The sequence below is a fragment of the Neoarius graeffei genome, chromosome 2, assembly GCF_027579695.1.
Source record: "Neoarius graeffei isolate fNeoGra1 chromosome 2, fNeoGra1.pri, whole genome shotgun sequence".
Lineage (NCBI taxonomy): Eukaryota > Metazoa > Chordata > Actinopteri > Siluriformes > Ariidae > Neoarius > Neoarius graeffei.
In genome coordinates, this window is record NC_083570.1 from 58527060 (window position 1) to 58553215 (window position 26156).

General features: G+C 41.6%; 1 protein-coding gene across 6 annotated transcripts in view; it reads right to left on the reverse strand.

Moving 5' to 3' along the window:
- neo1b (neogenin 1b) overlaps positions 1 to 26156 on the reverse strand; it is a 329393-nt gene that overhangs the window by 160597 nt on the left and 142640 nt on the right. For all 6 annotated transcript variants that reach the window (XM_060914523.1, XM_060914522.1, XM_060914525.1 and 3 more), the window contains exon 2: positions 19758 to 20075. In XM_060914523.1, the coding sequence (XP_060770506.1) occupies positions 19758 to 20075 (318 nt within the window). The remainder of the gene's footprint in view (positions 1 to 19757; positions 20076 to 26156) is intronic.

Consider the following 26156-nt stretch of genomic DNA (forward strand, 5'->3'; position numbering starts at 1 on the left):
ACTTGGAGTTTTCGTTGAAACATGAGCAGGAAGAGGCTCTCCGCTCATTCCTTTTCAAGAAGGACGTTTTCGCTGTTTTGCCGACCGGCTATGGCAAAAGTCTGATCTACCAGCTGGCTCCGCTCGTAGCCAAAAGGATGGGGCTAGTTTGTGCAGTACGAAGAATTAATAAACTGCTTTGAAACATTACTTTTTGATTGTTTCTTATTTTCCCGTTATTTTAAATTTAAGGGAAATTATTTCACCAAACACCACTAAATAAAAACTCTCAAAAACAGCTTAAGCAAACCCTTGAAAAACACTTGGAAAAAAAATGAGTGTATGTGGTACAGACTCCAAACTTGTGGTCATTATCTCCAAACTTCTTAATATCTAGAACCTGTTTATTAATTAATACGCATTTTGAAAAATTATTTATTTCAAGGCCTCCCCCACTGCTTTCTGTCGCTCTGACTACGTCACAGTCACTGTTGCGCTGATTGGTCAGAGCGTTGGCCTATACGCACAGAGACAGTTTGAAAGACAGCGGTTTGTTCCTCCTACCCCCGTCGGAAATGTCTACGGATCGAGGCCAGACTAAATATTCACATTTAGTCTAGCTTGCCAGGCTAACTATGCCCCAGAGAAGTGCAATCACAATTAAACAAGACACTGAACAAAAGCTTGTGGAGGAGGACTAAGCTGCTGTAGGACACACATAAAGACAGACTCCCTCAGGACAGAACGATTGTCATGACTTCCCAGGTTGCATTGCTTCAAGCAATAAAGGGCAGCAGCAGGGAACACAACTGACAGGCATTTAAAAAGAGGACACAAAAGAAGAATAGTGGGTCATCCTAACCCAAATGGATTGTTACTAAACCACTTTCTGCGAATGCCAATAATCAAGCAAGAAATAAGATTTCAGATAGTATTCAGTATAAAAATCTGAGTCAATGCTTTGAAGAGAATGAGGGACAGGCAAAGAAAAAAGTGTGATATTTAAGCATGGACTCATCCCTGGAGGAGACAGAATGAAGTAAAGTGATAGCGGCAAGGTGAGCGTAAACTTCACATGTAAATTTGCAAGTGTTTCATTTTGGAGTTTAAACAGCAGGCGGAAAATTTCCACCCAAAACTTCAAACTAGTGTTTTGGATGGAAATACACAGCTCTCAGTGGCTTGTGGCTGAACAAGTAAGTGTTCACGAGAACGAGTTTTATAACAGACTGAGGAAAGGGAATCGAGAGAACACGCTTCTGATCTCAAACGCCACGTCACACACACAATACATACGATACAAGCCATTATTACATGTACAGTGGTGCTTGAAAGTTTGTGAACCCTTTAGAATTTTCTATATTTCTGCATAAATATGACCTAAAACATCATCAGATTTTCACACAAGTCCTAAAAGTAGATAAAGAGAACCCAGTTAAACAAATGAGACAAAAATATTATACTTGCTCATTTATTTATTGAGGAAAATGATCCGATATTACATATCTGTGAGTGGCAAAAGTATGTGAACATTTGCTTTCAGTGTCTGGTGTGACCCCCTTGTGCAGCAATAACTGCAACTAAATGTTTCCGGTAACTGTTGATCGGTCCTGCACACCGGTGTGGAGGAATTTTAGCCCATTCCTCCGTACAGAACAGCTTCAACTCTGGGATGTTGGTGGGTTTCCTCACATGAACTGCTCGCTTCAGGTCCTTCCACAACATTTCAACTGGACTAAGGTCAGGACTTTGACTTGGCCATTCCAAAACATTAAATTTATTCTTCTTTAACCATTCTTTGGTAGAACGACTTGTGTGCTTAGGGTCGTTGTCTTGCTGCATGACCCACCTTCTCTTGAGATTCAGTTTATGGACAGATGTCCTGACATTTTCCTTTAGAATTCGCTGGTATAATTCAGAATTAATTGTTCCATCAATGATGGCAAACCATCCTGGCCCAGATGCAGCAAAACAGGCCCAAACCATGATACTACCACCACCATGTTTCACAGATGGGATAAGGTTCTTATGCTGGAATGCAGTGTTTTCCTTTCTCCAAACATAACGCTTCTCATTTAAACCAAAAAGTTCTATTTTGGTCTCATCCGCCCACAAAACATTTTTTCCAATAGCCTTCTGGCTTGTCCATGTGATCTTTAGCAAACTGCAGACAAGCAGCAATGTTCTTTTTGGAGAGCAGTGGATTTCTCCTTGCAACCCTGCCATGCACACCATTGTTGTTCAGTGTTCTCCTGATGGTGGACTCATGAACATTAACATTAGCCAATGTGAGAGAGACCTTCAGTTGCTTAGAAGTTACCCTGGGGTCCTTTGTGACCTCGCCGACTATCACACGCTTTGCTCTTGGATTGATCTTTGTTGGGTGACCACTCCTGGGGAGGGTAACAATGGTCTTGAATTTCCTCCATTTGTCCACAATCTGTCTGACTGTGGATTGGTGGAGTCCAAACTCTTTAGAGATGGTTTTGTAACCTTTTCCAGCCTGATGAGCATCAACAACGCTTTTTCTGAGGTCCTCAGAAATCTCCTTTGTTTGTGCCATGATACACTTCCACAAACATGTGTTGTGAAGATCAGACTTTGATAGATCCCTGTTCTTTAAATAAAACAGGGTGCCCACTCACACCTGATTGTCATCCCATTGATTGAAAACACCTGACTCGAATTTCACCTTCAAATTAACTGCTAATCCGAGAGGTTCACATACTTTTGCCACTCACAGATATGTAATATTGGATCATTTTCCTCAATAAATAAATGACCAAGTATAATATTTTTGTCTCATTTGTTTAACTGGGTTCTCTTTATCTACTTTTAGGACTTGTGTGAAAATCTGATGATTTTTTTAGGTCATATTTATGCAGAAATATAGACAATTCTAAAGGGTTCACAAACTTTCAAGCATCACTGTAATTAGATTTTATTTATCATTTCAAATATCATATGTCACACTAGTGTTTGCATGACGACTCGTATTCATGAACACTGGGCTTTGATGCTGTATAAAGGATATAATCCAGGCCTTTTTGTTATTACTTGGGGAATGAAGAGGAAGCTCAGTAAATTATACATGCACTTGAATGTGTAATGTCCTAATATATTCGGTATTTCCTTTCATGAAATTTCATACATTTTTAAAAAACCTTATTCTGCAAAAATCATATATAATGCTTTGCAATTTACCTTGATTTATCAAACAGCACCAGAACAGTAAGAAAAGTCATAGAAAATTGCTCTGTCCTACCTGTCGCTTGCTCCCAGGCTTTAAGAATCTCTATATGCTTCTGTAAATATCTCTCGAGTTTGCTTTGTGGTGGTTGAGTTGAGCTAATGAAGATGTAGTGCTGGGCGCTCTCACTCGGAGACTGATGGACCTCTTACAGCATTTACTGCTAATCTGCATGCGGCCAGGCGACGGCTACAGCCAGTGCTTCAGTAATGAAGTCTGCTGTAGTGAAGCTTAAGGGACGTTAATACAGTATAATCTATTATACCTACCTCCACAAAAAGTGAAAAGATACCCTCGCAGTGAGTGTGTGATACCCTCGCAGTGAGCACTTTCTCTGCTTCTACAAAGAGCAAGTCATTTTCCCTATAGTACATTTTCATGCCGAGGTTTGCTGAAAAAACGATCCTCATTCACTCGAACAGTCGAAAACCGTTTGGAACGATGTTACGTGTTAACATTCCAAAGCGAAAAGTTTTTTCCCCCGTTCTGTGTGAAATCGCAGAGGTGCCAATATTTTCAAGCGTGTCTGATTTTCCTTGAGATGAATCATGTGAGCTGCTCTGCAACCAATAACAAGAGCACTGATGAAAATCAGCCAACGAGAGCCTGAGGAGAAATCAAATTCATTCACTGTAATGCACAGCAGATCCCTGAATCCAGTTCATCATCCCTCTATTTGTGTGAGAAGGTGAGGGCAAAACACATAAGCGCAATAATAATACTTTTATAAGAACTGATTTTGGCATGTTATACCCAAATGGTTGCTAAAAACTAAACACATCAGGATCCCTGACGGCACACAGTCTAAAGCGAGCTAATTTTCTTTTCAAACCGCTCCTCCAGTTCTCTTTGCAGAACAGACAATTCTCACAATATTTATTTTCATGAAAAAGTGGAATTATGCAGGATCAGGCAAGCTCATCTCCAATTAAAGACTGTAGCATGTGGCTCTTGTCTGAACGTACACACCTTTATATCCATCAAACAACTGATCACAAGCTATTCAAGGGGCCGTCTCCCCTTTCACAGAATCCTCTGCGTCAAGCAGCGAGTCGCCATTTTATATTCCAAAAACGATCCACAACAACGTGGTGACATTCTAAGACATAGATCTTACACTACGTTCAGACTGCAACCTGAAACGACCCATATCCGATTTGTTGTGAAATCCGATTTTTTTTTGTTAGGCCGTTCACATTACCAATTATATGAGACTTGTATGCGATCTCCAATACGAACGGAAAACGACCCAAAAGTGTCCCGCATGCGCAAATTGACACGTAATAAGCACAGCTACGTAATATGTAAACAAAAAAAAAAGCGCACTCTTCAAGTTTAATGATTTCTTTTTTTTTGTTTGTTTGTTTGTTTGTTTAATTATCTGGTTAGTGTTAAAGTGTGAGGTCTCGTGTGTGTTTTTGTTTCTGAACTGAAATGAAAACGTGTAGCCTGGTAACGAGGGTTGACTCCTAAATGTCTCTCTAATTTCTATATAAGTGCACTACATGTTACTAGGAAGTAATGGATTTTTAAACTCTATATAGTGCACTCGAGCTTCAGTAGGCAGTCATTTGGGATACGGCCGCTGTATTACCAAACTCTTAATTCAGGCTTAATAATTTGCACATATTTATTTCGTCATATTTAATAAACTTTTTCTACATTTTTATAAATATTTATTTAGATTGTTTATAGCCAGCTGAATTCTGCAACTTCTCTCAGCGCTGGCTCAAGGTGCAGAAACACCAGTGCAGTTTGCTATGGAGATGAGGCGAGCGAGACCTGGCGATGTGGTTTTTGTGGCGAAACTCACACAATAATCTGATTAACAGCAGACTAATGAGACCGAAGGTGTCAAATTACTGGAAATTTCCAGAACAATCTTATAATCTTGTAATACAGGATGGTTTAAGTTATAAATCAGTTATAGAAACTTTTATTTAATCAGGCTAACAGATCAACATCCAGGTCCCTACCAAATCCACCATTAGCTTGATCAATTCTATAAAAGTCTATTTAAATTCTGGGGGCGTCGTGGCTCAGGTGGTTAAGGCGCCATACCATGAATGCGGGCGACCCGGGTTCGATTCCGGCCCGAGGTCATTTCCCGATCCCTTCCCGTCTCTCTCTCTCTCCCGCTCATTTCCTGTCTCTACACTGTCCTATCCAATAAAGGTGTAAAAAGCCCAAAAAAATATCTTTAAAAAAAAAAAGTCTATTTAAATTCTGAAAACTGTACAAATGTTGTTGTTTTCCACCAAAGAGGCGGGATTAGCCAAGGCAGAATAGTGACGTTTGTCTCTTGTTGATGACGTGTAGGTCGCATGAATGCAACCTGCCCGGTCAGACTGCAGTTGCATGTGAAAATAACGGATATGCATCGGATTTAGGACCACATATCCAAGCGGCCTGGGTCACATGTGAAAAAATCGGATCTGTGTCGTTCAGATTGTCAATAACAAATCGGATACAGGTTGCATATGGGCAAAAAAATCGGATATGGGTCGTTTCAGGGTGCAGTCTGAACGTAGTCTTAAACTGTAATGTGAAATTGAAGATATTTTATCAAAGTATCTATATTTTAAATCCTTTCGACCAATCCATTCTGTTTTCGTGCGGTTATTCCATTGTAATGGACCCAAACCGGCTGTGGCAGCGGGGGCGTGGTCAAGCGTCGGTCTGTGAATAGAGTGCGGAGTCGGGAAGGTAAGTGGCAGAATCACTGCACCTGATGTGAATTAACCTGTGTTTGTGTGTCTTCCCCAGTGACCGCGCCCTTTAAAAGGAGAGAGAGAGCAGAGAAAGGGAGCTCTCTCCCCAACCAGAACACTAGTGTGTGTGTGTGGCTGGGAGAATGTTGAACGCTGAAAAGCTAGAAATAAAAAGAGTTTGAGAACTCAGTTTTGGCCTGCCGTGCTTCTGGGCTCCACCCACCTTCAACGATTCCTACACCGACCTCTACTGTATCATGGGCAGTCACAAAGGGAAGAAAATATCAGGCATATTGTGTTCAAAGCTTCGACGTATGACACATAGATAAAGAAAAAGTATGACATAAGTTTCGAAGGGATTACAAACAATGAATTTGGAGAGGCTTTGCTGCACAGAGCGCTAACAGTGTAGCGGTCACATGCTTTCAAACGCAGTGGCCTGTATGTACATAACAACAACAACAACAACAACAACAGTGAAATGTGTTCTGAGAAGGGTTAGCCAGCCCCTTTAAAGTTGTGTCATGTGCACTTGGTATTAGGGGAACTACTTGTATTTTATTCTGATGCCACCTAAACATAATCTGCTGTCTTTGCCAACATAAACTGACCAATCACAAGCTTTGTCCTTTAACATCTCATCTCATCTCATCTCGTTATCTCTAACCGCTTTATCCTGTTCTACAGAGTTGCAGGCAAGCTGGAGCCTATCCCAGCTGACTACGGGCGAGAGGCGGGGTACACCCTGGACAAGTCGCCAGGTCATCACTGGGCTGACACATAGACACAGACAACCATTCACACTCACATTCACACCTACGCTCAATTTAGAGTCACCAGTTAACCTACCGTAACCTGCATGTCTTTGGACTGTGGGGGAAACCGGAGCACCCGGAGGAAACCCACGCGGACACGGGGAGAACATGCAAACTCTGCACAGAAAGGCCCTCGCCGGCCACGGGGCTCGAACCCGGACCTTCTTGCTGTGAGGCGACAGCGCTAACCACTACACCACCGTGCCGCCTGTCCTTTAACATTTCCTATTGAAATATCTCAAATCCAAACCTACTTGTATGTCCAAAATACACCTCTGGAGGAGAGACACCAAGGTGGCATTTTACGCCAAAGCCTAAAACAAATTTGAAATATATCGGCTTGGATTGGTCAGTTGAACACAGAGATGAACACCAAAGACACCTTTCTAGTTCAGAGATGATTCATTTCATTTGATTTTAATATCAGTTACAACCTACAGCTCGAAGGGATTTTTTCTCATGGCTAATACTGAACACTAGTTGAGACAGTTAGCATGTCATTTCTGTAATGAAACATTAGCATGTTGGAACATACGTGTGTTTATGAAGTGTTTATGAGAACACACGGCCCTGACTCTGTTCCGGTCTCACACTCTCACTTGTAATATCAGCTCTGAGAGATTTCATTAAGAACTTGTATCTGATCTTTAGCTAACTGACGGTGCTAAAGGAGTGACTGAGCATCTAATTTACATAGAACACAGATCTGAGAGCTGATTGGTTGAGGCCACGTGGCGTTGCCGAGGCAAGCAGTCTGAGTGTTTTGTTGTGTGATGGTAAAGTCTGTGTCATTTTACTGTATCTTTTGCAGAGCAATAAATGTAATGGTGACGAAACATCGTTATATTCTAATATAGTAACTTGGTAACGTTGTACGATGGCAACGTTATAACACTATCACTGTAACTTTATAAATTAGTGTCTGTTCTTCGACAGTTCGGGGTATTTTGTACTCCATAATGCGCCAAACATTTTCAATGGGAGACAGGTCTAGACTACAAGCAGGCCAGTTTAGCACTCAGACTCTTTTACTACAGAGCCATGCAGTTGTAATAAATGCAGAATGCCATTTGGCATTGTCTTGCTGAAATAAACAAGGTCTTTCCTGAAAAAGACATCATCTTGATGGCAGGATGTTGCTCCAAAACCTGTATATATATCATTCAGCATTAATGATGCCTTCCCAGATGTGCAAACTACCCATGCCATGTGCACTAATGCACCCTCATACCATCACAGATGCTGGCTTTTGAACTGTGCACTGATAACAAGCCGGATGGTCCTTCTCCTCTTTAGCCTGGAGGATGTGGTGTCTATGATTTCCAAAAAGAATTTCAAATTTTGATTCTTCAGACCACAGGATAGTTTTATACTTCACCTCAGTCCATTGCAAAAGAGCTCAGGCCCAGAGAAGGCGGCAGTGTTTCTGAATATTGTCTATACGTGGTTTTTACTTGTGCTTGTGGATGCAGTGACAAACTGGGTTCACAGACGACAGTTTACAGAAATGTTTATGAAGCATTTCTCAGTTTCAACTTTTGATATGTTGTCTTTGTACTATTTTCAATTAAATACAGAATTTCTGTGATTTAAAAATCATTGCACTGTTTTTATTTCAATTTTACACAGCGTCCCAACTTTTTTGGAAAGGGGGTTGTAGATTGGCTAAATCATAAACCATATGTACGTCAACAGTCTTAAAAAAAGTTTCAGTCTTACCCTTGTATTGTATCTCAAATTAGATGGTATGCTTATATACAGTATACACTATATGGCCAAAGTTTGTGGACACGTGACATTCACACCCAAACTGTTGCCACAAAGTTGGACGCATGTGATGGTATAAAACGTCTTTGTAACCATCCATCCATCCATCCATCCATCCATCCATCCATCCATCCATCCATCCATCCATTATCTGTAGCCGCTTATCCCTGTAGAACAGGTATACAGGTAATGGATGGATGGTCTTTGTAACTATAGCATTACAATTTTCCTTCACTGGAACGAAGAGGCCCAAACGTGTTCCAGCATGACAATGAACATCTTTGGGATGAACTGGAACACTGACTGCACCCCAGGACTCCTCAGTGCCTGATCTGATGAACGCTTTTGTAGCTGAATGACCACAAATCCCCACAGCCACACTCCAAACTCTAGTGGAAAGCCTTCCCAGAAGAGTGGTGGTTATTATAATAGCATAGAGGAATACATCTGGAGCGGGCTGTTCAACAAGCACATATAAGTATGATGGTCAGGTGTCTACAAACTTCTGGAAATATAGTGTAAAACTAGCGATATGTTACAGTGGGGCAAAAAAGTATTTAGTCAGCCACCAATTGTGCAAGTTCTCCCACTTAAAAAGTTGAGAGAGGCCTGTAATTTTCATCATAGGTATACCTCAACTATGAGAGACAGAATGGGGGGAAAGAATCAAGGAAATCACATTGTAGGATTTTTAATGAATTAATTGGTAAATTCCTCGGTAAAATAAGTATTTGGTCACCGACAAACAAGCAAGATTTCTGGCTCTCACAGACCTGTAACTTCTTCTGTAAGAGGCTCCTCTGTCCTCCACTCGTTACCTGGATTAATGGCACCTGTTTGAACTCGTTATCAGTATAAAAGACACCTGTCCACAACCTCAAACAGTCACACTCCAAACTCCACTATGGCCAAGACCAAACAGCTGTCAAAGGACACCAGAAACAAAATTGTAGACCTGCACCAGGCTGGGAAGACTGAATCTGCAATAGGTAAGCAGCTTGGTGTGAAGAAATCAACTGTGGGAGCAATTATTAGAAAATGGAAGACATACAAGACCACTGATAATCTCCCTCGATCTGGGGCTCCACGCAAGATCTCACCCCGTGGGGTCAAAATGATCACAAGAACGGTGAGCAAAAATCCCAGAACCACACGGGGGGACCTAGTGAATGACCTGCAGAGAGCTGGGACCAAAGTAACAAAGGCTACCATCAGTAACACACTACACCGCCAGGGACTCAAATCCTGCAGTGCCAGACGTGTCCCCCTGCTTAAGCCAGTACATGTCCAGGCCTGTCTGAAGTTTGCTAGAGAGCACTTGGATGATCCAGAAGAGGATTGGGAGAATGTCATATGGTCAGATGAAACCAAAATAGAACTTTTTGGTAAAAACTCAACTTGTTGTGTTTGGAGGAGAACGAATGCTGAGTTGCATCCAAAGAACACCATACCTACTGTGAAGCATGGGGGTGGAAACATCATGCTTTGGGGCTGTTTTTCTGCAAAGGGACCAGGACGACTGATCCGTGTAAAGGAAAGAATGAATGGGGCCATGTATCGTGAGATTTTGAGTGAAAACCTCCTTCCATCAGCAAGGGCATTGAAGATGAAACGTGGCTGGGTCTTTCAGCAAGACAATGATCCCAAACACACAGCCCGGGCAACGAAGGAGTGGCTTCGTAAGAAGCATTTCAAGGTCCTGGAGTGGCCTAGCCAGTCTCCAGATCTCAACCCCATAGAAAATCTTTGGAGGGAGTTGAAAGTCCGTGTTGCCCAGCGACAGCCCCAAAACATCACTGCTCTAGAGGAGATCTGCATGGAGGAATGGGCCAAAATACCAGCAACAGTGTGTGAAAACCTTGTGAAGACTTACAGAAAACGTTTGACCTCTGTCATTGGCAACAAAGGGTATATAACAAAGTATTGAGATGAACTTTTGTTATTGACCAAATACTTATTTTCCACCATAATTTGCAAATAAATTCTTTAAAAAAATCAGTGTGATTTTCTGGATTCTTTCCCCCCATTCTGTCTCTCATAGTTGAAGTGTACCTATGATGAAAATTACAGGCCACTGATTCTTGAAACTCTGGCAAAAACATGTCCCACTAAGAAAAGTGCTAAGTCTGTTGGAAATTAATAACATTTTCATAAATAAAAAAAAATTAAAGTTATAATCAGGGGGTCCTTTGCACATATGTATGGTTCTTTTATAGGATTGTGTTTATTTTTTATTAATTTAATGATTATATGCTGGTCTCTGCCTACAAAATCAGTTGTCCTCGGATAGGAGCTAATCATTTCAACTTGATTAAAAAAACAAAAAGTAATAATTTAATTGAATAATACCTTTACTACATGAAAGAATACATTGTTATATGTATTTAAAACTGCAAACAGTGAGTTTTGAACGATGCTTACTATGATTTTGTGGTTGCTCAAAATGTGTCCCACATATTCGTCACCACCATCAGATATTTACAAAAAGCAATAAAATCAGGCAAGTACAAGGTCAACTATATTCCTGAGGACCCTCTTTTCAAACCTTCAGCTGTACTGCATGCTTCCAGATTACTCAAGCTCCTGTAAGTTTGGTATTTTCTCTTAAACTTGTTCATATTTTTGGACACTGCTACAGTCACAACCATAGCATGTCAACACCATCACTTTTGTCTAAAAAATATTAGATTAGATTATGACATAAATGTATACTTTTTAAGAAGAGGTCTGAAGTAGCTAGCAACAGAGGGAAAACAAGATGGCTAATGTGAACAACTCCTGCATATCATGTGAAAGAGTAGTTTTTTGTCACCACCGTCAGACGTCACCACCGTCAGGTTTTCTGTCTGACGGTGGTGACAAAAACCTCCAAATGGCCCTCAACAGAGGCTAGAACATAATTGTTGATCACAATAAATACCAATATGACATGTGATGTTTCATTAACCTCTTTTATATTTATATTTATATTTATGTAATTCCTCCTATATTTCTTCCCTATTGTCCAACCCTTAGGGGATGTAGTGCCTTTCCTCTCTCTCTCTCAATTCACTATTATGCCATGTTCATTTGGCTTATGTCTTTTGGGATGCACATAGGGCACCTACGACCTACCTATATAGCACATAGTATACAGTGTCCCTTCTCCAATGACTAAAGCCAAATGGAAATGGAATGACCTTTAACCAAATCCAACATTCATAACATCTCCCTCAATTTCATAGTCATTACACTCAACTTTGACTTTATGTATTTTAGGAAGTTATGGCTAGGCAGCAGCTATCAGTGGAGGAGAGAAGGAGAAGAAACAGGGAATATCAAAAAAAGCGCAGAGAGAAAATAAACAGTGATGCAGAGCTAAAGAAGGAATACCTCAGTACGGAAAGGCAAAGATGGAAGAAGAGAGTGGAGGAAGGGAAGATTAAAAATATCAATGACTTGAATGAAAGGGAAAAGAGAAGTCAGAGAAAGGCTTAGAAACGTAGGCACCAAGTATCAAGAGAACGTACAGTAATGGCCCCTTTCCACTACCCTTTTTCAGCTCACTTCAGCTCGCTTCAGCTCACTTCAGCCCGACACGGCTCGCGTTTCGACTACCTTAGAGCAGCACGACTCAGCTCGCTTCAGCCCTGCTTAGCACCCAAAACTCGCACCGTTTTGGAGTAGGGCTGAAGCGAGCCAAACCGAGCCGAGTGAGGTTGGGGGCGTGAGCAGACACTCCCCTGTGCACTGATTGGTGAGGAGGAGTGTCCTCACATGCCCACACACGCCCCGCGAGCGCGCTGGGCTCTGTAAACACCGTAAACCCGGAAGAAGAAGAATTACGAATTACGAGAATTTCTGAAGCCTTATGCGCCTCGCCTCATCTATGCGCTCTTGCCAGTATCTGTTGGTGTTGTCGGTGACAACAAGCCACAGCACCAAGACCAGCAACACTAACGACTCCATGTTTATTGTTTACTATCCGGGTCGTGAGACTACCGCTTAAAAGATCACTGATGTCACTGTTTGTTTGCGCCGCCTAACGACATCACGTGACACCCACCCACTTTCGCTAACTCCACCCAATGTGTCCACCCACTTCCAGCCAGCACGGTTCAGCGCGGTTGTAGTCGAAATGCAACTCCAACAGCCCCACTCAGCTCGACTCAGCACGGCACGGCTCAGCCCGACTCAGCCGCGTTGGTAGTGGAAAAGCGGCATAAGAGAAAGGTCTCAGACCACCCAGAAACTCCCCCAGACAGCCCAGTGTTTTGTGGTATTTACACAGAATTTCTTATTGAATGTTTGCTCATAATAATTTAGTTATTTTTTAGTTTTTAGTTAATAACAGATATAGTTTGTTTTGTTCTTGTTTTTGTTGTTTTATCATCTTTTCACATCCAATACAGTTTACAGTCCAGTTTACAGAAGAATCTAATGTATTATTTTATGAGTAGGGGGCACTAGATGACAGTTTAAGATGTTAGTGATGCATTGTACATTATTCCCACTGGTAATAACATTATTTCTTACTATGATGATTTGATATTTGATGATATGGGGATGGAGTACTTTTAAAAATGATATTGCTTAATTGTACCTTAGGTCTATATTCCTTAAAAAATGTGATTACATTGCTCAGGATTGTTATTTTTTTGGACCAAATAGTTAAATAAAGTTGTTAAGCAAAAAGCCATTGACTTTGGAATTGAAATTTGGAATTATATGTTGTAATGAGGCCACTGTCACCACCGTCAGTTCTAAAGTCACCATCGTCACAGGGAGTTTTATTTGCTTTAAATGAATATGCTTACAACATGGTTCTTCAGTGCTGTTGAGTTATGAAAGTAATAGTCTCTTTTAATGCAAAAATAAGTTTGTTAAATAAAAAAACATTACTTTGTCTCCTGAGGCTGAAAGTAAATATTGTATAATATTAGATCTTTAAAGGAGTCCGCGTGAAACTGTATAAAAATTTAATAAAAGTGAATATTCAACTTTTAACACTGTATATGTGTGCTAAGAATGCCAGACAATTATTTAAAAGCTCTAAATACATATTAGACCAAATATATACAAAATAATTTGCTTTTTTATTGTGTCTGACGGTGTTGACAAAAACAAAGTAATAGCTGAAAAAAATGCCTATTTTATGAAAAAAATACAAAATAAGGAGCTTGTACCGGTACATTGCTGAACAGCCAAGGCCTTGCCCTATAATGATATACCTTTAGATTTTGTAATTTAAGTAACTTTTTATTTTCAAAATTAAAACCTGTTTTATCCAGAATCCCAAGAATCAGTGAGGCCTCTCTCATCTTTTTAAGTGGGAGAACTTGCACAATTGGTGACTGACTAAATACTTTTTTGCCCCACTGTATATGACTAAGTGATCTGATCCACACCAAATTTTTTACTTAAAAAGTCTTTTACCATAAAGTGCATTCTTTTAATACTTATGTTATCACACTAGCCATGCAGTACATGAATCAGTCTCAAATGATGAGCCTTCTTATTTTTGCCATGTGAAGTAATTCAATTTATTTATCCTTATTTACTGATTCCTATTCAATTTTCCTGATATCCAAAGCTCATTTGTTATGTCTCGTGGTAGCCAATTTAACTCAATTTTTCCAAAGCATGTGTAGACATGGTGTAGAAATGTCCAGCTGCAACTCATGACAACTTGCTGCACAAACACAGACTGATGTGCTACATTTACACGAGGGCTTTCTCTTTAGAAACACAAGAGGACTGTGAGCAAACATTTCACAATCACACAACCCCCTTTCACTGACCTCACACACACACACACACACACACACACACACACACACACACACACACAGTCTGTTTGAACATCACGGCAAATATGAAAATCAAGCCGCACCGACATCTGTGAAGAGTGACACAGTGTGGTTTAACACTTTGAAGAGAGTCTTCCATCTTCTTTTACACTTCCACTGCACAGAGCAGCAGGATCGCTCCCTAAAGCACTGCCGCTTCACTTTCATTCCTCCCTTCATCCCCACACTGATGCCCACAGAGAGGAAGAGGAGAAAATAGAGGAAGAGGATCCGAGACTCCTTTATGAGCAATACAACACTAGTAAACACTCAGATTATCCCACCTTCATATAATAAAAAAATAAAATCATGAGAAATAAAAGCAGGAGATGAATAAACTGTGGAGGAAAAGCGAATGCTGTCCAAATTAATCATCATGGACAATGTCCCAAAGCCTCAAATGTGAGTGATGCACGTAAGTGTAGTTCGGTTAACACTGACTCAGTGCCTGTTCTGAATGATAAAATGTCCTGGAGGTTGTCGGGGATGCGCAGAACCACTATTACATGTGTACTTAGCCCATGTTTACATTAGACCGTATCAGCGGATCATCAGATTAACGTTTTTAAAACGATTAGCGTGCACACAGCAACACCAATACACGATTCGCGTGCACACAGCAACACCAATACACGGATACGCTCGGCTCCGCAGGCATCCTGCGCTCCAAATCACTCCGCCCTGAACAGCGAGTGCCCTCTGGAGGGTGCGCACTCCGGCCCTGCGCAGCTCACACAGCGCGCGAGTGAAGTGCACGAGCCACGATTTGGGACTGAGCCGCTGTGTGTGTGATCCCAGTGCATATCACTTACCACTTGCAAGTGGAAGGATGGCAAGCCTAAAGACAATCATAACTACACAATGGGCAGTATTTGCATCAGTATTTGCAGTGTTTTCATACTTTTATATTCTTTAATGAAAGGTGATACAAGGCGGAAGTCCGCGCCGTTTTTCAGCAGTCGCGTCACATGACCAACGCCAGCAAACCAGGAAGGTGGATGTCACAGTGACGTTGTCCAATGAGACGCCAGCTAGAGCTCAGCACAGCGTATCCGCGTATTCTGAATGTTTACACAGCACCGGAGCTGACACGATCTGGATTGAATACGTGGACGCTGGCGGATTCCCGTTTCCCGGCGTTTCCAGGCGGTTTAATGTAAACGGACAGTGCATCCGCGAAGAAAACGAGACAGATACGGTCTAATGTAAACGTAGCCTTAGTGTTCCATTTCAGTCCTCCTCATATATGCATGCTATATTAACTAAGCTAGAGTAACAAAGCATGGAAATCAATGCTCCACTTCTGGTGTCACACAAAAGCCCCTTTCACATATGAAATCTATTTTTGTCCATCCATCCATCCATCTATCCGTTATCTGTAACCGGTTATCCTGTGCAGGGTCGGGGGCAAGCTGGAGCCTATCCCAGCTGACTATGGGCGAGAGGTGGGGTACAAACAACCATTTACACTCATGGTCAATTTAGAGTCACCAGTTAACCTAACCTGCATGTCTTTGGACTGTGGGGGAAACCGGAGCACCCGGAGGAAACCCACGCGGACACGGGGAGAACATGCAAACTCCACACAGAAAGGCCCTCGCCGGCCACGGGGCTCGAACCCAGAACCTTCTTGCTGTGAGGCGACAGTGCTAACCACTTACACCACCATGCCGCCGAAATCCATTATTGTATGATATAACAACAGCACGGCAGTGGCAGCTGGTGGTCTTTGAAATAGGGGAAGCTCAGTTTTAGGTCTACGTAATAAAATTTTTCAATTATTTGTTATTTGTCATTCGTCAATTATTTGCCTATTTGTTGTTATTTATATGTGAACTCTGCCATGTTAACTAAAGCATGCACATGAACTTAAGTGTTCCTTGCTTTTCTCATGCCTTCTGTACGCCCTGTCAAATTTGGCCAAATCTCCACAACCCAGTTTTAACCAAATAGTCTCATAAAGAGACAAGACCAACAGTACATTCTCTTTGTCAAAGCCCTCCCAGTTAACCAGTTTACTCTGTCATACCCAGACAGCTGAAATGAGCGATTGGTTCTCCCTGACTTTTGAATTAAATCAATCTTGGGCATTGATCTGCCCTGTTGTTTAATTTTGAGCTTCTCCTCGGAAGGAAGAGCATCAAATGTCTTCTCCAAAATCAGATCGACAACATTAGCAATGTTTGCCATTTCGCACAGCTAACAGCTAGATTCCCCTCCATTTCCCTCCAAGGCTTAAAATAAACAGCCTTTACTGAACCAAAACGAAAGCAAGTAACAAACTCGACATTTACAATTTTATTTACAGTCTATCCAAATGGAAATAGGAACTTTATATTGGTAGGAAAAGAACGAGAATGAGCAGCAGCTACTCTCACGATTTTACTTGCCAACACACCGCATGGACTAAGCTTGAATCCCTCTGATGCGACGTATAATTTTAAAACGCTGTCAGTCACATGACATTCAAAAGAGATTTGATAGTTCCTCCAATCATCATCCAGAAGCCCAGCGTCCGGTCCCGCCTTACTGTCAGCGACTCTCCATAGACCCCCAGTGAAGCTGGGCATCCGGAAATTACATTTTAAAAGCAATTTATTGTGCAATAAATGTCTAGCTTTGCTGCACTAAGATCAAAGCATATCCTATAGTGGCATTAAATTACAGAGACGCTGAGCATTACTGGGTTCTCAATGAGTCATGCTTCCACAGGCTTCGATAGGAAAAAAAAAATCACGTTATCAGATTATGACGAACAGCAAGAAATAACTGCTGAATGAACTAGCTGTAAAGCTGAGCACGTTCTCGCACAAAATATCGATTTGGAATAAGAGAGTTAAGTCGTGTAAATCCATATTTAACAGACAAACTTTTTCGTGACATTTTACAGGAAGCTGGGCTTCCCTTGTAGTCTTCGGGCAGTTGCCTCTGCAACACAGGATAGATTAATTTTCATTCCCACTCAGTCTTCCATCACGGAAAGGATGTAGAATTCACGAGGCAGCAAGTCCATTGTCGTGAAAAGCCCAAGCTGAGACTTTAGCTAGTTAGCAAAACATCCCTGTTGAGAGAGTTGTCTTCCTGTTTCTGAACATTTGTTTTGTTCAGTCAAAGGCTATTTATAGCATTTGTGCTTACAGTGTCTTACAAAAGTATTCATCCCCCTTGGTGTTTGTCCTGTTTTGTCGCATTACAAACTGGAATTAAAATGGATTTTTGGAGCATTAGCACCATTTGATTTACAAAATATGCCTACAACTTTAAAAGTGCAAATTGTTTTTTTTATTGTGACACAAACAATAATTAAGATGAAGAAACAGAAATCCGGAGTGTGCATAAGTATTCACCCCCTTTCGTATGAAACCCCTAAATAAGAGCTGGTCCAACCAATTCACTTCACAAGTCACATAATTAGTTGATTAAGATCCACCTGTGTGCAATCAAAGTGTCACATGATCTGTCACATGATGTCTGCATAAATCAACCTGTTCTGGAAGGACCCTGGCTCTGCAACACTACGAAGCAAGCAACATGAAAACCAAGGAGCCTCCAAACAGGTCAGAGACAAAGTTGTGGAGAAGTATAGATCAGGGTTGGGTTATAAAAAATATCCCAAACTTTGAATATCCCAGGGAGCATCATTAAATCCATTATAGCAAAATGGAAAGAATATGTCACCACTACAAACTTGAGAAGGGAAGGCCGCCCACAAAAACTCACAGACCAGGCAAGGAGGGCATTAATCAGAGATGCAACAAAGACACCAAAGATAACACTGAGGGAGCTGCAAAGATCCACAGCGGAGATGGGAGTATCTGTCCACAGGACCACTTTAAGCTGTACACTCCATAGAGCGGGGCTTTATGGCCAGAAAAACGTCATTGCTTAAAAAAATACATTTGGAGTTTGCCCAACAGCATGTGGCAGACTCCCCAAACACATGGAAGAAGATTCTCTGGTTAAATGAGACTAAAATTGATCTTTTTGGCCATCATGGGAAACGCCATGTGTGGTGCAAACCCAACACCCTGAGAACACCATTCCTATAGTGAAGCATGGTGGTGGCAGCATCATGCTGTGGGGATGTTTTTCATCTGCAGAGACAGGAAAGCTGGTCAGGACTGAAGGAAACATGGATGGCACTAAATACAGGGCAATTCTGGAGGGAAACCTTTTTGAGTCAGCCAGAGGTTTGAGACTGGGATGGAAGTTCACGTTCCAGCAGGACAACGACCCTAAACATACTGCTAAAGCTGCACTGGAGTGGTTTAAAGGGAAACATTTAAAGGTCTTGGAATGGCCTAAGCTTAAAGCTCAGACCTCAATCCAAGTGAGAATCTGTGGCATAACTTGAAGATTGCTGTACACCAACGCAACCCATCTAACTTGAAGGAGTTGGAGCAGTTTTGCCTTGAGGAATGGGCAAAAATCCCAGTGGCTAGATGTGCTGAGCTAATAGAGACATACCCCAGGAGACTTGCAGCTGTAATTGCAGCAAAAGGTGGCTCTACAAAGGATTGACTTTGGGGGGTGAATACCTATGCACACTCCAGATTTCTGTTTTTTCATCTTAATTATTGTTTGTGTCACAATAAAACAATTTTCTCCTTTAAAGTTGTAGCCAGGTTGTGTAAATCAAATAGTGCTAACCCCCCAAAAGCAGTTTTAATTTCAGCTTGTAATGCGACAAAACAGGACAAACACCAAGTGGGATGAATACTTTTACAAGACACTGTATAGCTTTCGGTGTTTTCTTTGCTTGTTGTTGGTTTACATTGAGGCAATATGAGTAATTCCATCACAATATCACTACATGATTTACATTACCGCTAGGAATGTCACAACCGGTCACAACACGTAAATCTGATGGTTCCAGTTCCCACAGGAGCATTATCTGGTTGAAAGGGGATAGATTAATTGTTTCGACTTTGCCGTATTGCTCCCATTCCCACAGGGCACCATTACAACATAATAATGGAAAATATACATGGTTTTCGTTGTGAGTGGGAATGGGGTAAATGTGTGAGTGACTGAGCCATGCACACAACACCCTGCTTCTAGTTTCTACTTTATGAAGACTGCAGTACTCACCCCCTCACCCACCACACCTGATCCCAAGATTTGTTCATGTCACCCACAATTTCAAAACAAGGCTCATTGTTTTCTTGACTTTAAAAAATGGATTCAAAAATAAAATATGGTTTTCTAATGGGGATTATATATAATTGAATGATTATTAATATTACATACGGGTTCGAGGGATGTAAGGAGAGGAAGGAAGGAACGAAAGAAAGAAAGAGAGTGAATAAAGGATGGAATGAGAGAAATGATGGAAGGAAGGACAGGGAGAAACAGAGAAAGAAAGGAAGAAAGGATGAAGAGAAAGAACGAAAAGCAGTGCCCCTACCTGGCACGGTGACTCGGGCGGAGCGGCTGATGATGGTGCCCAGGTTGTCGATGGAGGCCACACACTGGTAGATACCCTCGTCTGGCTTGTTGTGAACAGAGTGCTCCACGGTGCTGATGAACAGAGAGCCGCTGGGGAGGATGCGTCTGCGCTCATCTGCAGCCAGGTTGAGGAATGTACCGTCCTTCTTCCACTCCACCCTCACTGGATACTCGCTCACCACCGAGCAGTTCAACAAAGCAGGCAAACCCCGTACAGCTAACATGTCCACCGGCTCCACTGTGAATCGCAGCAGAGTGAACGGCCTCACCGCAGAACCTGACAAAACACAACACGTGAAGAAGAGCAGATGTGAGAGTTCATGAGAAAGCTCAGAACCAACAAAATGGAAGAACACGTGGAAGAAGTCTACATCTTTAAATTCAATGGAAATACATCTGTAGCTCCTAATAGCGGAGCTCCCCGCGCACAAAGTGCACTGAGTGAAGCTCCATACTTAAGAGAATACGGTAATGCATTGAGGGCGGCATAGTGGTGTAGTGGTTAGCACTGTTGCCTCACAGCAAGAAGGTTCTGGGTTTGAGCTCAGTGGCCGGCAAGGGCCTTTCTGTGTGGAGTTTGCATGTTCTCCCCGTGTCCGCGTGGGTTTCCTCCGGGTGCTCCGGTTTCCCCCACAGTCCAAAGACATGCAGGTTAGGTTAACTGGTGACTCTAAATTGACCGTAGGTGTGAATGTGAGTGTGAATGGCTGTGTGTCTCTGTGTGTCAGCCCTGCAATGACCTGGCGACTTGTCCAGGGTGTACCCCGCCTCTCACCCATAGTCAGCTGGGATAGGCTCCAGCTTGCCTGCAACCCTGCACAGGATAAGCGGCTACAGATAATGGATGGATGACGTACGTATGAACGATGTACGTATACCACCACAGGGAACCTGATCGCAAGTGCAAGGCAACGTATCTCAAACACTTGGCCACAGCACAATAAAATTTGTATCTTTATTTACATAAAATAGATGGGTTTTTATCCAGCACTTAATTTTAATTTGCTTTTTAAAAAATAAAATGAGATTACTTATTGCCACATTTTACGGAAAATATTCTCATCTCATTATCTCTAGCCGCTTTATCCTGTTCTACAGGGTCGCAGGCAAGCTGGAGCCTATCCCAGCTGACTACGGGCGAAAGGCGGGGTACACCCTGGACAAGTCGCCAGGTCATCACAGGGCCAACACATAGATACAGACAACCATTCACACTCACATTCACACCTATGGTCAATTTAGGCTACATCCACATGACAACGGCAACAAGATTTTATTAAAAAAAATATCGCGTCCACATGGGCAACGGATCAGTAAAATATCAGGTACATATGGCAACGCAACGCTTGCTGAAAACGATGAAATACACATGCCACACCTCTACGTGCGCTGTAAGACGGTCCCATCAGAGACACCAGAACAATAGAAGAAGTAGGACGCATGCGCATAAACCCCTTCTTCTACCCGGCGTGAAGCACTCACAGGAACAAACACACAACAACAAGAAGAAGATGGCTGCGACTACGCGAGGAAATCGTGCCTTCTGTGTGTACAAATTAGTTTTATTAGTGTGCATAGTTTTATATAACTTAATTTTCTTATTGTGTGTGAACATTTTGAAAAGCATTTTTATATAATTTATATAACTTTTTATATTGTGTGTGAACATTTTGAAAAGCAGTCTTATCCAATAAAAAAAAGAAATTCAAGAAATGGTTCAGTTACTTGTTTATTTAAAAGAAAAGCTGTATACAAAAGTGAATGCAATGCAGTGGTTCATACAAAACAGCGAGAGTGCTGCTTGTTCTAGTCATGTGGTTGTGACGTCATCGTAAACAAATCCGTTCTACTCTTCCAGACGACTTCGCAATGGCGCCGTTGCCAGATTTTTCCACTCTGGAACCCGTTCTCAAAAAATATCGTTTTGGGGCACCCAAAACGCCGGTGCCGTGTGGACGCCAGGCCGAAACGATAAACAATTTTATCAGATTCACCTGAATCCGTTGCCGTGTGGACAGCCTCTTAGAGTCACCAGTTAACCTAACCTGCATGTCTTTGGACTGTGGGGGAAACCGGAGCACCCGGAGGAAACCCACGCGGACAACATGCAAACTCCACACAGAAAGGCCCTCGCCGGCCACAGGGCTTGAACCTGGACCTTCTTGCTGTGAGGCAACAGCGCTAACCACTACACCACCATGCCGCCCCACAGAAAATATTACTGGAAAAAATTGTCTGTTTGTTTTTTCATAGCAGGAAACATGTCTTTGCATTGTATGCTTTTTTTACCTGAGCAATTTATTACTCTGCACACTCATGAAAACATAATTATTGTATAGTTCAATAGCAATTATGAGCATCTTTCCTTAGTTTTAGATCATCTAAAACTACCGCGGCTCGATATCGATTAGTTCTTGTGTCTGATTATATTCGATCGTAATTATATAGTAATGATGCAAAGTGAAAGCGCTGGTTCACTGCTGTCCACCAGGCACCCAGCAGAGTCGCACCATTATAAATATCATGGTGTTGTTTCTGTTGCATGGCGTGTGGTGTCAAAGAAAGGAATTAATATGCACCATAACTGCGATGCGTAGCTCATTATTGGTGTTACTGTGACAAGACAATGCAGCAATTTATTGATGTGAAATACACTGCACTACACAATTCGATGGTTCATATTCTATAATATTATTACAGTGCCTTGCAAAAGTATTCATACCCCTTGAACTTTTTCACATTTTTCCACCTTACAACCACAAACTTAAAAGTTTTTTATTGAGATTTTATGTGATAGACCAACACAGAGTAGCACATAATTGTGAAGTGAAACAAAAATGATAAATGGTCTTCAAAATTTTAAACAAATAAAAATCTGAAAAATGTGATGTGCATTAGTATTCAGCCCCCCTGCGTCAATACTTTGTACATCCACCTTTTGCTGCAATTACAGCTGCAAGTCTTTTGTGGTATGTCTCTACCAGCTTTGCACATCTAGACACTGAAATTTTTGCCCATTCTTCTTTGCAAAATAGCTCAAGCTCAGCCAGATTGGATGGAGAGCGTCTGTGAACAGCAATTTTCAAGTCTTGCCACAGATGCTCAATGGGATTTAGGTCTGAACTTTGACTGGGCCATTCTAACACATGAATATTCTTTGATCTAAACTATTCCATTGTAGCTCTGGCTGTATGTTTAGGGTCATTGTCTTGCTGGAAGGTGAATCTCCTTCCAAGTCTCAAGTCTTTTGCAGCCTCCAACAGGTTTTCTTCCAGGATTGCCCTGTATTTAGCTCCATCCATCTTCCCATCAACTCTGACCAGCTTCCCTGTCCCTGCTGAAGAAAAGCATCCCTATAGCATGATGCTGCCACCACCATGTTTCACAGTGGGGATGGTGTGTGCAGGGTGATGAGCAGTGTTAGTTTTCCGCCACACATAGCGCTTTGCATTTAGGCCAAAAAGTTCAACTTTGGTCTCATCTGACCAAAGCACCTTCTTCCACATGTTTGCTGTGTTCCCTACATGGCTTCTTATGCCTGTCTTTCAACAATGGCTTTCTTCTTGCCACTCTTCCAAAAAGGCCAGATTTGTGGAGTGTACGACTTATAGTTGTCCTGTGCACAGATTCTCCCACCTGAGCTGTGGTTCGTGGTTCTAAGTTCGTGGTTGTAAGGTGGAAAAATGTGAAAAAGTTCAAGGGGTATGAATACTTTTGCAAGGCACTGTATTCTATTCAGGTTGATTTTGTGATCTTGAGAATGTTTTGCTCATACACTCATCAGGAGCTCCGCTTTTAGGCACTGTATAAATATCTATACACTGCAACCCTGTTATAACAACCTCCTTGGGGGACGTCCAAATAGTTTGTTATACCGAAAAGTTTGTAATACTTCAAAAAGTTTGTAAACTTGTCACACCAGACTCACATTATATGTAACATTTTAGGCACGTTCTCCTTATCATGAATTTCTCCTTCTGAGTCACGATCGCAGTTCATTGACTGAGTTAAAGGATCACGAATGGAGGCAATGATTTCTTTGTCCGTTACGGAAATGATGGAGGTTACCAGTGTATCGTTGTCAGTGTCCGCCCACTGGCTCGCTATGTTTGCTAAATCTTCACCATTCAGTTCATTTATGTGTTGCAAATCACCGATGGTGTCATTTATGCCTCACTGCAGGGCTGAGCGGGGGTATAAAAACGCCACCGGTACGATTTAACTAGGTGATAAGTTTAGCAGTATCAACAGTCATTTTATTGATCCTTTAATTGCTGTTCTTGATAATTGTTAGTGATTGATACCTAAGCAAGGCTCATTAAGCTTTTGTTTTATGGCATTAACACATTATTAACTTGACTGCGGACTTGATTACTACCTCTGCCAAACAGGTCACTGAAAGAGGAGTGCATGGCTTAGTGACGTTTTTGTTTTTGAAGAGGCTGTCCACACGGCAACGGATTCAGGTGAATCTGATAAAATTGTTTATCGTTTCGGCCTGGCGTCCACACGGCACCGGCGTTTTGGGTGCCCCAAAACAAGAACGGGTTCCAGAGTGGAAAAATCTGGCAACGGCGCCGTTGCAAAGTCGTCTGGATGAGTAGAACGGATTTGTTTACGATGACGTCACAACCACATGACTAGAACAAGCAGCACTCTCGCTGTTTTGTATGAACCACTGCATTCCATTCACTTTTGTATACAGCTTTTCTTTTAAATAAACAAGTAACTGAACCATTTATTGAATTTCTTTTTTTTTATTGGATAAGACTGCTTTTCAAAATGTTCACACACAATATAAAAAGTTATATAAATTATATAAAAATGATTTTCAAAATGTTCACACACAATAAGAAAATTAAGTTATATAAAACTATGCACACTAATAAAACTAATTTGTACACACAGAAGGCACGATTTCCTCGCGTAGTCGCAGCCATCTTCTTCTTGTTGTTGTGTGTTTGTTCCTGTGAGTGCTTAGAAGAAGGGGCTTATGCGCATGTGTCTACTTCTTCTATTGTTCTGGTGTCTCCGATGGGACCGTCTTACAGTGCACGTAGAGGTGTGGCATGTGTATTGCATCGTTTTCAGCAAGCGTTGCGTTGCCATATGTACCTGATATTTTACTGATCCGTTGCCCATGTGGACGCGATATTTTTAAAAATAAAATCTCGTTGCCGTTGTCGTGTGGATGTAGCCGAAGACTCCGAGTCATTGTCACTCAAAGCAGGGGACACAAACTTAGTCCATTATTTGCGAAAGTTTGTCGTAAAAGAGTTTGTTATAGTGTCTTGCAGTGTATAAGCAATCACTGAAATGCCATAATCATGATAACTGATTTAAATTATAAAGTCAGCGGTCACAGGTTTCTGTTGTAAGGTTAACAATCCATACTCCTGTTACTTTGGCTTTCCACACAGATGAATTTCTGTGAGATGACTTGGATTAGCATAATTACATTAGATTTGTTGCATAATTAAAAAGAAAAAAAAGGCGTAAAACACAGTGTGTTTTTCAGATGATAATCAGAGCAATTATCTGCATCAGTGGGGTGGTGCAAAACCATTACAGCAAAATGCTTTGTAATGGGACAAACAAGCAGTTTTATATTTTCATTACTGAGAAAACGGCCTCCTTTTCTGGCTCATGTAAAACATTCCACAAATAACAGGCACACAATAATATCTTTTCGTTTACTCCTTCAACTTGGTCATCTGACATAATTAAAGAATTTTATTTTTCTACAGGATAATTTGAACTCTGTTTTTCTCAGCTGGGTCTCAGATGCACAGCTAGACCCAAGATTCACAACAAAAACACTTCAGAGGCTCTGGAAACCTCTACAATCCATCAGTATGACAGAACAATCCTTGAGTTTTCCCCCCTTAGTGTGTATCATTAAAGATCTGAGGAAGTCATGAATACGCCACACACCGTTTGGAATATTTTAACAGCCAGCCTTTTGGCACAGAGATCACTCTCAGATTTAGATGTACTTATGCTGCCGATGGGGATTTTCCATTAAAATCCTTTTAAGCCAGGACTAGGCTTGATCTTGACGTGGAACAGCATACTTAAAGCTCTACAAATGTGGAAAAATCAGGAATTGCTTTGTGTGCAAGGCTGTGTGGGATCAGTAGAACAAGTATTTTAAAATGATCTTCGACATGCAAGCCGGGGATTTTCTAACCAGCTTAAACAGAACACGAAAAACAAGTAGGTTCAAGTACATTCCTCGAAAATCCTCCAGAAAAGTTGTCATCGCAACAAAAGAGCAATGATAAACAATGATGGGAGGGGTGTCGTTAGTTTTCAATCTGGTATTAAGAAAAATGGGGAATCCCACCGCAGTGGAGAA